Source organism: Scedosporium apiospermum, assembly GCF_000732125.1.
Source record: "Scedosporium apiospermum strain IHEM 14462 chromosome Unknown SEQ_SAPIO_0087, whole genome shotgun sequence".
Classification (NCBI taxonomy): Eukaryota; Fungi; Ascomycota; class Sordariomycetes; order Microascales; family Microascaceae; genus Scedosporium; species Scedosporium apiospermum.
The window spans coordinates 1183087-1195743 of record NW_015971788.1 but is presented as its reverse complement, the minus strand read 5'-3'; the positions used below and the strand labels follow the sequence as shown (position 1 = coordinate 1195743).

At 50.7% G+C, this 12657-nt stretch overlaps 3 protein-coding genes across 3 annotated transcripts; 2 read left to right on the top strand and 1 right to left on the bottom strand.

Moving 5' to 3' along the window:
* Positions 1 to 522: 522 nt before the first annotated feature.
* Positions 523 to 2891, top strand: SAPIO_CDS3019 (Acireductone dioxygenase (Fe(2+)-requiring); the record flags this gene model as incomplete). Its single annotated transcript, XM_016785901.1, has 5 exons — positions 523 to 552; positions 632 to 943; positions 1002 to 1061; positions 1784 to 1879; positions 1944 to 2891. The coding sequence occupies 5 exons, from the start codon at positions 523 to 525 to the stop codon at positions 2889 to 2891; spliced, it is 1446 nt and encodes a 481-aa protein (XP_016644683.1).
* Positions 2892 to 3647: 756 nt separating this feature from the next.
* Positions 3648 to 8140, top strand: SAPIO_CDS3018 (1-acylglycerol-3-phosphate O-acyltransferase; the record flags this gene model as incomplete). Its single annotated transcript, XM_016785900.1, has 9 exons — positions 3648 to 3908; positions 3981 to 4071; positions 4128 to 4508; positions 4600 to 5035; positions 5936 to 5964; positions 6364 to 6408; positions 6463 to 6562; positions 6635 to 7656; positions 7725 to 8140. 9 exons carry the CDS (start codon positions 3648 to 3650, stop codon positions 8138 to 8140), a joined length of 2781 nt encoding a protein of 926 aa, XP_016644682.1.
* A 699-nt stretch (positions 8141 to 8839) lies between these two features.
* SAPIO_CDS3017 (uncharacterized protein) lies at positions 8840 to 11653 on the bottom strand (the record flags this gene model as incomplete). Its single annotated transcript, XM_016785899.1, has 3 exons — positions 8840 to 9096; positions 9181 to 9581; positions 9687 to 11653. The coding sequence occupies 3 exons, from the start codon at positions 11651 to 11653 to the stop codon at positions 8840 to 8842; spliced, it is 2625 nt and encodes an 874-aa protein (XP_016644681.1).
* Between the last annotated feature and the right edge of the window lie 1004 nt (positions 11654 to 12657).

Here is a 12657-nt window from a genome sequence, read left to right as displayed (position 1 = left end):
TTTGTATGAAGGACGATGCAGCGGGGGGGCGTAGCAAACATGGATGCTCACTGAAGGACGGCGTCTCGGACGGAACTAAGGAACTCAGCGGCACGGCGTTATAGGAACGTCTTTTTGGCTTGAATCGGAATTGGGTCTATACTTCTGTATTTGCATATCCCTTTTTTCTGCTTGCAAATGGTGATTGTGGCTGTCGCATAACCTCTGTCCATGTTTACTTGCCATAGGGTGTGGCGATGGGGAAAGCCGATGAGTTTTACGATGGCATTTGCGAACGTGCAGCGTCTTTGAGTTGCGACTGGCAGCACAAGCAGACCAGTGAGATTATATAATACTGGTAAAAAAACGCAATTGGCGGGGTAGATTGCAACGACCAGAAATGCTGTGATAGTTATCCCGAAGTTCGCGACGTGGTCTCGACTATCTTTTCGATTTTCTGGCCCATCCCAATGAACTAGGAGCTCGGGTTTCTTTAGAGGCGTTGAACACTAAGTCTTACCTAGTTGGCAAAACCCGATCAAAATGAGAGCATATCTTTATGATAATAACCCTGTGAGCGACAACTCAGCTTCACTCAGTCCAACATCGATCCTGTTGTGCGTATCACTGGCTAACTACCGAGTCGAGACAGGGTGATCCGCGACTCGCCCACGATTCTGGGCGTGAGGTAAAAGAGGAGACGCTCACTCAGCTTGGCGTTAAATATTACCATATCGAAAATGTTGATGGGGTGAACCAACTCGCAACGGCGCGAGGATATAAGAATCGCGATGAAGTGACGATATCTCCCGAGGCGATGGGGTCAGTCTACGAAGATAAAGTGAAGATGTTTTTTGACGAGCACATCCACGAAGACGAGGAAATCAGGTATATCCGAGATGGTCGTGGTTACTTCGATGTCCGCGGCGCGGAAGACGAGTGGGTCCGCATTCTCGTCGAGAAGGTGGGTTGTGAGAAGCATTGCTTTTCTCTCAGGTTCATTCGACTGATGCTTACATTAGAATGACCTCTTGATTCTTCCTGCCGGCATCTACCACCGCTTTACGACAGACGATACCAATGTAAGTCCGACGGTGCGGCCCTTTAAATATCCCATCCTAACAGAAACAGTACATCGTGGCTATGAGACTGTTCCAGGACGAGCCGAAATGGACCCCTCTCAACCGAGATGCCACCGTAGACGTGAACCCGCACAGGCAGGATTATGTGGCGCAATATTTGAAATAGCGGAGTCAGGCTTCGTCACGACTACAATTGTAGTTGCCCAGGGGCAGCTTTCTTTCTAAACACAATAGCAACAACCCGAATAAAAATTGGTTCGTGTATTGAAATACGAGCCCGCATTCGATACAAAATACTGCAAAAAGTCACAAAAGAGTAAAGGAGTCATCAGTATACTTTTTAAAATAATAATATATAATACTGAACTTGTATTTTATGATTTTGATATTTAATATTTTAATTTTAACGTTTATTGTTAACCCATTTATTTGATATTTATTACAGAGCATAAATCTCTTGTAATTATGCCTTTGTACGAAGTACTGTTTTCTCAAATTTGACGACGCGGCTTGGCTAAAGTTTCTGTGGCAGGCTTTTTCTTTGTTGTTAGTCATTCAGTTCCCAACTTCTTTGTTACCATTGTGCAGCGGAGCATCTCAGTATCTGTTTCTTAGCCTCTTAACCTGTTCGCTCAAAGCTGTTCTATCAACGTATCACTCGTCAGGCGCCCGGGGGCTATTAGAATATGGATAACTTTACTGAGCAAGAGCCAACGGCGCAGACCGGCGACACAGCCGTGAAATCGAGACTTCAATTGCCTGCAAGCTGCGACCCGCCGCCCGTAGCGAATGGTCCCCGCAGACAGCTGGTGTGGATTGTGAGTTGAACCCCTAGTGCCTGTCCAGCTAGCTTCCCAGAGCTGATGACTTGTAACAACGTAGGTTTTCGGGGGAACAGGCCATATGGGCCGGTCCCTTGTGAAGTGCGCTCTTGCGCGTGGTGATCGGGTAGCCTCTGTTGGGAAGGTTTTCGAAACAAGTCCGGAGCATAGAGTAGGCCGCCAGGAGAACTTTCTCGGGGCTCAATGCGATGTTCGGGCAAGGGATTCCGTCTCTCAAGTTGTGCAGCGGACGCTGAGCTACTTTGGTAAGATTGATGTGGTCGTGAATTGCTCAGGGTATGGTGTGATTGGGGCCTGCGAAGACCAAGATGAATATGAAGTCCGGAACCAGTTCGAAACGAATTTCATGGGGACGCTGCATATCATTCAATCTACGCTGCCATATTTTAGGGAGCAGAATGCGGGCCGCTATCTAATCTTCAGCTCGACTTCTGGGGCACTTGGAGTTCCCGGGCTTGGCCCGTATTGTGCTACCAAATATGCCGTTGAGGGCCTGATCGAAGCGATGCTGTATGAGACCGACTCCTTTAATGTCAAGGCCACACTGGTGGAGCCTGGCCTTGTAAGGAGAGACGAGCCCGACTCTGTTACGAACCCGTTGCCGACTTGGGGCCACTTCCTCATCAACCCTAGTAGCGAGGCTTACGCCCACGCGACATCTCCTGCACTCCACGCAAAACGAATGGTTCAGTGGCTCGGTGATAGGCAGCCTACCAGTGTAGTGAAATGTGCGGAGCTAGTCTGGCAACTCGCACATTGTTCTTACCCACCACTCAGGCTATTGCTGGGCAGCTATGCAATTGAGAGTATAAGGGACAGGCTCCGTTCGGTGACTGAGGAGCTGGAAGATTGGAAACATCTGAATTTCCCAGCAGCGCCCGATACTAGCACAGAGAAGGACGAAAAGGAAATCTCCAAATCCGAGCAGGATGATGATATGGGAGAAACGGGCCAGGAGTTGCACGATTCTACAATCACAGCGTCGTAACAGGAGATTCCGACCGATGTACAATTGGAAGACGACGGAAGGGGTTTTTCCCCCTTTTCTTCTTCTTTTTTTATTTAATTTTTTTTTCTCCACTGGTCTGGGATATTGGGCAGCCTAGCCCGTCAGATGAATGTTAAACTTTATTGTCACCAAGACTCCTGTCGAAAAGTAATATTCGGGAAATGTGGTTCAGAAACAACGGCGGCGGCTAGTGGAAAGGGCATTTTTAGTTTCACCCGTTGCTGTAGTACTTCATACGAAAGAAAGTGTTGCCAGCGATGGAAGAACAAGGCATATTAGGTAATACGAAATCTGTGCTCGAAATAGGCCACAGCCCCCCCTGCCCCTTTCTCCTGGACGCGTCAAGGACACATGCAATCTGCTAATCTTAGGACATGCAGGTGTGGCTTTTGTAGTCTGCTCCCAACACTCTTTCCCTTGACTTCCTACTTCATTAATTTTTCTTCCCCTGGACAAGGTCGTTTTTGGCTTCAACCATTCGTTTTGGACAGACAAAATCTGCTCTGCCCGTCCCTCTTCTTCCCTTTTCTTTTCTTTTCTTTTTTTTTGGGCTTTCTTTTCTCAAGAGGAGTTCTTGAGGTCTAAGGATAAGTTTCACGGCAACGATCCTTCTTCGAATCTCGACAATCTTTGTTGCCCCAGGGAGGAAGTTAGTCCATCGCAATTCGAAGAACCTGTCCCTTATCCTGTTCCCGCCATCCCGCACATAATTCCCCGATCCGCGTCACCGACACGATGACGGACAAGAAGATTGAAGACCCCGAGGCTCGATTGCCCCAGTCAGGCTTCCGGAATGGTTTCGTTGATGAGAAAGAAGGTTTCCTCTCGACCCGGCACAGTCGGCAGCCGCCCAGCCTCGCCATGTCCAAGATCAGCAATAGCCCTGGCCTTTCAATCTTGGCGTACTGTCTGTCGTCTATCAGTATGACCGTTGTCAACAAATACGTCGTGTCTGGCGATGCATGGAATTTGAATCTCTTCTATCTGGCTATACAGGTCGGTATCGAGTTTTACAAGACGATGAAGAGATTTTATAATGGCCATGGTTCTAATGCCAATTGTGTCTAGGCTATCGTCTGCACAGGGACAATCACGGTCTGCAAAAATGTCGGTCTCATTAGGGACTTGGCCCCTTTCGATAAGGATAAAGCGAGGAAATGTACGTGCATTTCAGGTAGTTATTTTGATTGCGTGGTGCTGATCAGCCAATCCCAGGGTTTCCTATTTCCGTCCTGCTCGTCGGAATGATCTACACGGGCACCAAGGCGCTGCAATATCTCTCGGTCCCCGTCTACACCATTTTTAAGAACCTCACCATCATCGTCATCGCCTACGGAGAAGTGCTGTGGTTCGGAGGCAGTGTCAGCCCCCTCGCCCTGCTTTCGTTCGGCCTTATGGTCCTTAGCTCGGTCGTCGCGGCGTGGGCAGATATCCAGAGCGCGCTCAGCGGCAACCCGCTGACAGGGGACGCCGTCAGCGCGATGTCAACCTTGAATGCCGGCTACGCTTGGATGGGTCTCAACGTGTTCTGCTCCGCCTCGTATGTACTGGCGATGAAGAAGGTTATCAAGAAGATGAACTTTAAAGACTGGGACAGTAAGAAATAATCCCGTCCCCTTCCTTATGAGCAAATGTGCTGTCTGGAAGTGCTTCTGTTGCGTCTGTCCAATCGCTGACACTGCAACAGCCATGTACTACAACAACCTACTCACCATTCCTGTCCTGATCGTCTTATCTCTGATCGCCGAAGACTGGTCCCGACCCAATCTGGCGCGCAATTTCCCCGTGGAGACTAGGAACAGTCTTTTCATCGGCATGGTCTACTCCGGGTTTGCAGCAATCTTCATCTCTTACTGCTCTGCCTGGTGCATCCGAGTTACCTCATCGACGACCTATTCAATGGTGGGAGCTCTTAACAAGCTTCCAATTGCGATTAGCGGGCTCATTTTCTTCTCCGCTCCTATCACTGTTGGTAGTGTCTCGGCCATCTTCCTCGGCTTCGTCAGCGGAATCGTATACTCGTGGGCGAGGATTCGGCAGTCCGAGATGGCGAAGATGTCTCTACCAACGAAGCAGCCTGCTATGAGTGCAAGCTCCCTGAGTAATCGGGACGCTGCTAACTCGTGAGCGAAAATCTTCTTATGTCTTGCGGCGGAGTTATCTTGGATTTGGATTGTCAGCCTTGTCGATAGTTCTGCAAAATGCTGTACACCTTATCATCGCCGAATGACTCGAAACGACTTGAGGGTTCCTTTTTTTTTTTATTCTTTTTTTTTTTTTTTTTTATGTTTCTTGTAATATAGATAGACTTTTCGGGGTGAACGAAACGAAGGACGTGGCTGGCTTATGCGATTGGATTGGGTGTTGGCGCCTGCCTTTCCTGGGGAACGTCTTTCTCTCTTCCTACTCGCCCCCTTCTTCCTTATCCTTGCCTTTTTATGCTTGTTATGTTTTGCTTCTAATCGACTAACTATTCGGGCGGAGGGGGTCAGGCCTAGTAGATGGAAGGATGATGACAAGAGGGCATTCTAGACAAGACTCGATGATAAGAACCGACGTAATAATAACGAATGTGTAGCCCAGACACTAAGTCAGCCGAGGCGTGAAGGTTATGTTCATGTTGCTGCCCAGTTTCAGATGCATATTGCCTTCCACCACTCGCTTATCCCAAGATGTGGTCCATGGCTCAGGTTCACTGTGCCTAGTTGGGTTTCAAACCAATCCTTGCTTGATTTCACCTCACGTTTGCCCTCCCCTTCTTAATCTACAGCTCATTGTGATTCTCAGTTCTTTTGTGGCCACCTAAATTCGAGAGCAGTGCTGATGGCTTCTGACTCGGTCACGAGCGACAGAGGCAATGATGTCATGCGGGCGGTCAGACAGGATTCCTGTGTCCCATGGCAGGCAGAGCCGTTGAAATTGAAATTTAGAAGTCCTGTTGTTAGTTAGATACCTGGTTCTAGCCGGCGACCCAGCCAATAAACATCAGCTGATGGGTATATTCCTAACGTGGGTTACCTCAGCGACCAAGAATGGGGTCCCTTGACCACGGGTCCGTGTGATTGGAGCCAGGATGAAGCTCCAGTGCTCCTTTGAGCTCATCAAAGTTGATCAGCTTGAGTTTTTGCCATGAGAAACCGATCGCGCTGTACCTTTGTATGTGCTTCGTAAACCTAAGTCTTGCCTAGAATCTTCCCCGAGGGTTAACTTTTGAAGGCAGGGAGGATATATGTTCATCGCATTCTTTTTTTAATATTTTCTTCTTCTCTTCTCTTTTCCCTTCTGATCCCAACCTTTCTTTTTTTCTCACCGGGGCCAGGAGGTCATGCTCCTTATAGTGCACAGAGGTCCGTTTACGATCTCCGCCCTTCGTCGCCTCGCCGGGTGATGCGATACACATTGTCCCATCTTCCTCCCCATGAGAATTGTATTGACGTCTGGCAATGGACAGTTTTTGAGCGCCTAGCCCCAACTGTGGGTGCTTCGCCGGACGAGCGTAAGTGATACGTCGCCCCTGCCTTTGTGACCTGTTGACTGAGCAAGCATTCAGTAAAGCTTGTCGCCTCCTTCCTCCTATCTTACCCTCTGGCGGCGGTCTTGAAGAGAATTCCAGAGAGCAAGCCCGGGCTGAAGAATCTTTTTATCGTTGCGTATGATGAAACCGAAACACGTTGAATTCTGCCCCTTCCCCTGCCCCCTCCGCTGACACCCCCGGCCTATAGGACCTCAATATTCTACCTTATTGGCCTGTTTGATTTCTGGGATGGCCTACGAACCTTCGGAATCAGTGCGGGTGGTACTTACCTTTTGGCAAGTGGTTTCCGCACTAGCCCTTGGATGCCATGGGCAGGGTTCATTTTCGTTATGGGCCATATGGCCAGCAACCACCTCGCTCATCAGTTTGTGACCAAGCCGTCGGCAATTGATATAACCGGCGCCCAAATGGTCTTAGTGATGAAGTTGAGTGCTTTCTGCTGGAATGTGGCTGATGGTCAGCTTCCGCCCGAGCAATTGTCAGCGTTCCAAAGGGACAGGATGCTACCAGAGCTCCCCGGCCTTCTAGACTTTGCCGGGTATGTGTTATTCTTTCCTTCGCTCTTCGCGGGGCCTTCATTTGACTACGCAGAGTACCGCCGGTGGATCGATACGACCATGTTCCAGGTCCCAACTCAGGTGGAGCCTTCAAAACGTCCGCCGGTTAGGAAAAAGCGGAAGATCCCTCGCAGTGGCGCCCCGGCTGCGGGGAAAGCTGCTACAGGCCTGCTCTGGATAGGGTCGTTCATCTATCTTTCCAAGTGGTATCAGCCAGGCGTCCTCCTTACGCCCGCCTTCATGACTCATAGCTTCATTGGCCGAGTCGTGTTTCTCTACATGGTCGGACTTACAGCCCGACTCAAATACTACGGCGTCTGGACCTTGACTGAGGGTGCATGTATCCTAACGGGGCTTGGCTATAACGGCGTGGACCCGTCCACGGGGAGGGTGTCGTGGGATCGCCTCAAGAATATAGATCCTTGGGGCGTGGAAACGGCACAGAATGCCAGAGGTTACCTTGCGTGTTGGAATATCAACACAAGCAATTGGCTACGGAACTATGTTTACCTGCGTGTCACCCCCCGCGGAAAGAAGCCTGGTTTCCGGGCGAGCCTCATTACATTCGGCACTAGCGCTCTTTGGCATGGTTTCCACCCAGGTTACTACCTAACATTCGTATTTGCCAGTTTCGTGCAAACCGTCTCGAAGAGTAGGTTTTCTACCAGTGCTCTGGTTTATCACTGGCAACCCACCGCTGTATACTAATCCCTTCGATAGACTACCGCCGTTACGTGCGACCGTTCTTCTTGGACCCGGTGACGGGATTGCCGCTGCCTAGGAAGAGGTACTACGACATTTTGTCACTTGTTGTCACTCAACTTACATTCTCATTCGCCACGGCACCATTCCTGGTCCTATCATTCTCCGGCTCGCTCCAGGTGTGGTCTCGCATGTACTTCTACCCCGTACTGGGCATCGCTCTCTCCATGGCTTTCTTTGCCTCCCCTGCGAAGCAGATCCTGAAACAGAAACTGGATCAGAGACAAGCGGTGGCAGGAGTGAAGATGGTCCGTTCCGCTAGCCAAGAGAGCCTGGCCTCAAGAGAGCCAGTCCTGGGGCTTTCATCGGATCCGCAACGCGATCTCTCCGAGATTGTGGAAGAGATCAAGGCGGATATTCAGAAGAGATCCTGATATCACACGACAAATCTGTACATGGCGAACTTGTCTGGAATTATGATAGTACACCACCGGAGGATGATGGATAGGGACCTAGGCCTTAGAGTCTCGCTTGGAGAAACGACTTGCATCACATTACCGAAAGGAATGGCGCTTTTGGTATACCAGATGATTGTTAATTTATATCTTTCTTGCCAATAAATATTGTCATTCTCAAACTATATACGCATGAAGCCGTAAGCTGGTCATTAAAGTCGTATGGCATCTCTATGTCTAGATATACATTATGTACATTGCTTCATAGGCTCACTGAGGATCGTGTTGCAACTACGTCCAGGTGGACATTTCGACGTAGTAATGACAAAGGAAACCGAAGAGGGAAGAGTGTGTGAAGGCCAGGAGGAGAGGGCGTGTGGGCCTGGCATTAAGATTAACTCGACAATTCTTCGGAGTGAAGAGAAGCGATGGGCGTGAGAAGGGGAGAAAAGAAAAAGGGGAACTCGGAAAGGAGCTGGACGGCGTAATAGCCTTCAACAAGAGATGTCGGTGAAAGGGAAGGCGTATGGTGGAGCGCTGGGCGCAGCGGCTGTAAGGTGGGGCGTGAACGCAGACCGGAGGAGCGATTATTTTGGAAGCACAGTTTCAAGAAAGCAGTGATGGGAGGGGTATGCATGCGTTCCTCGGGGGCCGAGTTGTGACACTAAGGGCGGGAGATTACGAGCCCCAGCCTTGACGAACACCAAGGACGATTAAGACGATGACGGCGCTGATGACGAGAAGGCCAACAACGGACATGTAGCGGTTGAGCCGCCGCCACCAGTGCGCTCCTTCATATTGAGCTTCCTCAAATGACTTTGAGCGCCTCGGAAGAGATGAAGTTCGAACGTCGAGGTGACTGGTGCTGCCATCTCCTTCGGCCATTTCCTTCCGGGGATCCGGTGGTAGTGGCAGACAGGCACCTGTCATCCAAGCTATCATACAGGTGTAGAGTTAGTAACGAGACTGACAAAACGATTGCACACGCCAAAGTGAGCACGATTTTCCAAATCACATACCAAAAGGGAAAATAAAGCCCACAATAAACAGAACGACCTGAATGTTCCGTCTGCCCAACATGCCGCTCTCCGCAGACCAAGTCACTGACGGTGGTTCCCAGATGCTATATCGGCTGGCCCGCTGGTCATGGCGAAGATGGGGGGACCAAATGCTGGAAGTCTGCTTCCGCAAACCGCCGCCTAATCGGTGCACGTCGTCCGGCGCCGGGGCCGAAGCTATTTCAGGATCACGCTCCACATCGCGTGGCCGGCGTCGCTGGCTATAGATTTGGGCGGGAAAGTGCTCGGTGGTAGGTGAGCCGCTCCGAAAAGAGCTTGGAGGCCTGCTCTCGGTGTAGTCGGAGAACATGGATTCCGATGAAGGCGCAAGGAACCGTCGCTCACCACTGCCGTAGTATAGCCTGCGAGTAGGTTCGTTAGGTCATGTCGCCTGATACGAAAGGAACAAGAGAATAGAAGCCGAGAAAAAAAAAAAAGAAAAAAAAAAAAAAGAAGAGCCGACATACCTTGCCCATGTAGGGAGTGAGGACGAGGCAAAGCTATTAGCTAGCGAGCTTGAGGAAGAATGAAGGTTCCTGTCGGATGATATGCCGGAAAACAACCCCGAGAGTCGTGTTCGCGAGGGGCGCTGGTGGAGAGCATAAAGCTCAGTAAGCCCGTCACCATGTTCATCCTGTTGCGTGACCTGATGTACATCGCGAGGGCCGTAGCGACTGTGCGATGGTGCTGGACGGTCAAGAGAATCACTGCGGGAGCGGGAATGCGAGATGGAACGCTCGTCAATGGAAGACGAGATGCTGAGCATGTTTCGGCTATGATTGCTGGGGAAGCCACTACTTCGCCGAGGGTGAGATGCGGCCGAACCGACACGGGAACCAGGCTCGCTTCCGCTTTCACTTTCCGAAATGACGGTAGACAATTGAGAACTCCATTGGTGGGGGTGCGCTATCATGGGCGGCCGCGAAGAGCTGGATGTAGATGTTGTAGCGGGCGGCGTTCGTGGGTCTTGCAGGATGCTCGAAAAGGCCTGCGGACCTCCCTGCAGATAGACGGCGGCAGGGGATGAGAGAAGGACGGAATGCGTGGCTTCTTGGCTGAGAACGCTAGAGATGGACTTGAGAGAGGCAGCCCGTCTTAGAGACTCTCGTGATATCGCTCTATAATAGCCCAATCTTTCGGCCGACGGCTTCTTTCGGGGTTGTAGTGGGGGTACAACCAAGCTTTCCTGAGAATATTCTGGGCGTACAGTTCTCTTCTTCACAGTTACAGCTGAAGATGACGCAGGTGAGGATTGAGCATGCACTACGTAGTTCTCGTCGCTACCTGAAGATGGAGGCGGTTCTTGGTAGAGGGAAGGTGATGGCGAGGATGACTGGCTCAGGATGCGGTAATTTGTCGACTCGTCAAACGAGGGCGAAGGGCTCGGTCGAGACTGAGGATTGTACAACGGACTGGACCCGTAGACTTTGTAGTTGGTTGTTTCAGAGGCGGTTGACGTTGATCTTAATGAATCCGAAGAGGAACCCAAAGCGGGAGGAGAGAGCGCGGTTGGGGGAGAGGTTGGGAGGTCAGAAAGATCGGGAAGAGAAATATCGGGCGAAGTAGGCGAGGCGACATGTAGATCCCGTTGTTTTAGGTTGGGCGTCTTTGGTACCTTGCGTAGGCCACCTACCATACGGTAGTTCCAGGGCGATGATGTGCTGGGTGACAGATCATCGGACAGCCAAGCGGGTCTGCGATCAGGCGTGGCAGTAGGAGTCGGTGATGATGCTAGGCTGCAAGGTGAAAAGCTACGATCATGTTCCGGCAATGTGGTCAAGGGCGAGCTCGGCGGCTGTTCATCAGTGAAAGGATCCGAGGCAACCGAATTGGTCGAGAAGGATAAGGGAGGTGACCTGAGATCACGGTCGGGTGGCTGAGAAATTAATGAGAAGGTCTTGTCCGAGTGAATGTTGATAAGGCGCCGCCTCCTTGGCAAGGAATGGGAAGCCGAAGAGGTGGCAGGTTGGCTGGTTTGCGGGTGGTGGGATGGCGCATTAACAGGGCGGATATGAGAGGAGGAATATAACGGAGCATTAATGGCAGGGATATTAGTGGCAAGGCGACCAGAGGGAATATTACTTGTAGAGGCGGAAGGGGCAGCGAGATCTGAAACGTTAGGCCCCGGGGGCGTAGTCGAGGATGATTCCAGCAGCGACGAGTTAGCTGACAGGGCGGATCCTGGACGGAGAGATGTGGAAACCTCTCCTTTCGAAGCGAGGGTGGGCTTTGCAGGGAAATCGACATCGGCGACATTTGACGACAAGCGGCTCGTGCTGCGAGAGGACGGGATCGAGGCACTCGTGGGGACATCGCCATCCTCCAGCCTTGGCGGAGAGTAAGGAACTACACGGATGGCCAAAGTGTTGTTCTGAGACTGCGACCTCTCGTGGAGCGGCCGGCGCTGGGAGCGGTTTCCCGGAGTAGAAGACATTCTCCTCCGAGTCGAAGTCGAACCCCAGACGGCTGCGGTGACACCGCCGCCGTCGAGAGTGTGGAGAGATAAAAACTTTCAAGGTGTGGCGGGACGCTGTGGGGCTGCCAGAGCCATTCCAGCAATATACTAGTTCGAGTGTCAAGCCTCTAGGCGCAAGTCGGCGTGGAATTCAAACCCATTCATGAGTCGAGATGGTGGAGACTCGAACAATAAAAAGAAACAGGAAAATATAACGCGAGGATCGTGGCGGCGATTACTTCGTAGGCAATTGACTTTCGTGACAGAGAGTGAAAAAGAAATGAAAGAGAAAGAAAATAAAATAAAATAAAATAAAACAAAATGAGGTAAAACAAAATAAAGGAATAATAAAAATATAAGAATAAAAATTAAGAGGATGAGAATGAGCGTCGTGCGGCGAACTGTGAGCCGGCTAGTGGGTGCAAATCAAGAGACCAGAGAGCATCGACAAAACTCGTCTTCCGTCCAGGACCGAAGCGGGTATGTAGAACCAATGCTTGCGAAATCGTGAGGTGATGGATCATAGTCTTCGGCGAATCGGTGGTGAGGGCATTGGAAGAAGACACCCCGTCAAATGGCCGGCGAGATGAGGACTAATAACTAATACCTCCCGAGTCGGAAGGGAATTCGAAGCAAGATGGGTCCCGAAACAGAACAGAGATCGAGGAATCCAGGCAGATTTCGCGGAGGCTGAGTGGATAAAAAGGATTTTAAGCTTTCAGTAATGAGTGTGAGTGTACGCAGCTGTACGAAGTATCAAACGAATGTGAGGTCTCGGAATGCCGCTTCAGGGGGCGTCAACCTTAACCCATGATTATTTTTAATATAATATTAGAGATGGTGTGTATAAAGCGACAAAACGTGAAAAAAGAGAGGAGGGGAGCCGTAGGGTTGCCGGAGATGTGGCCATGGGGCCAGGTCGAGGTATAAGAGGCACGGAAATGTTGCAACGGACCACGAACCGAGGGGGGTGGTTGGCATCG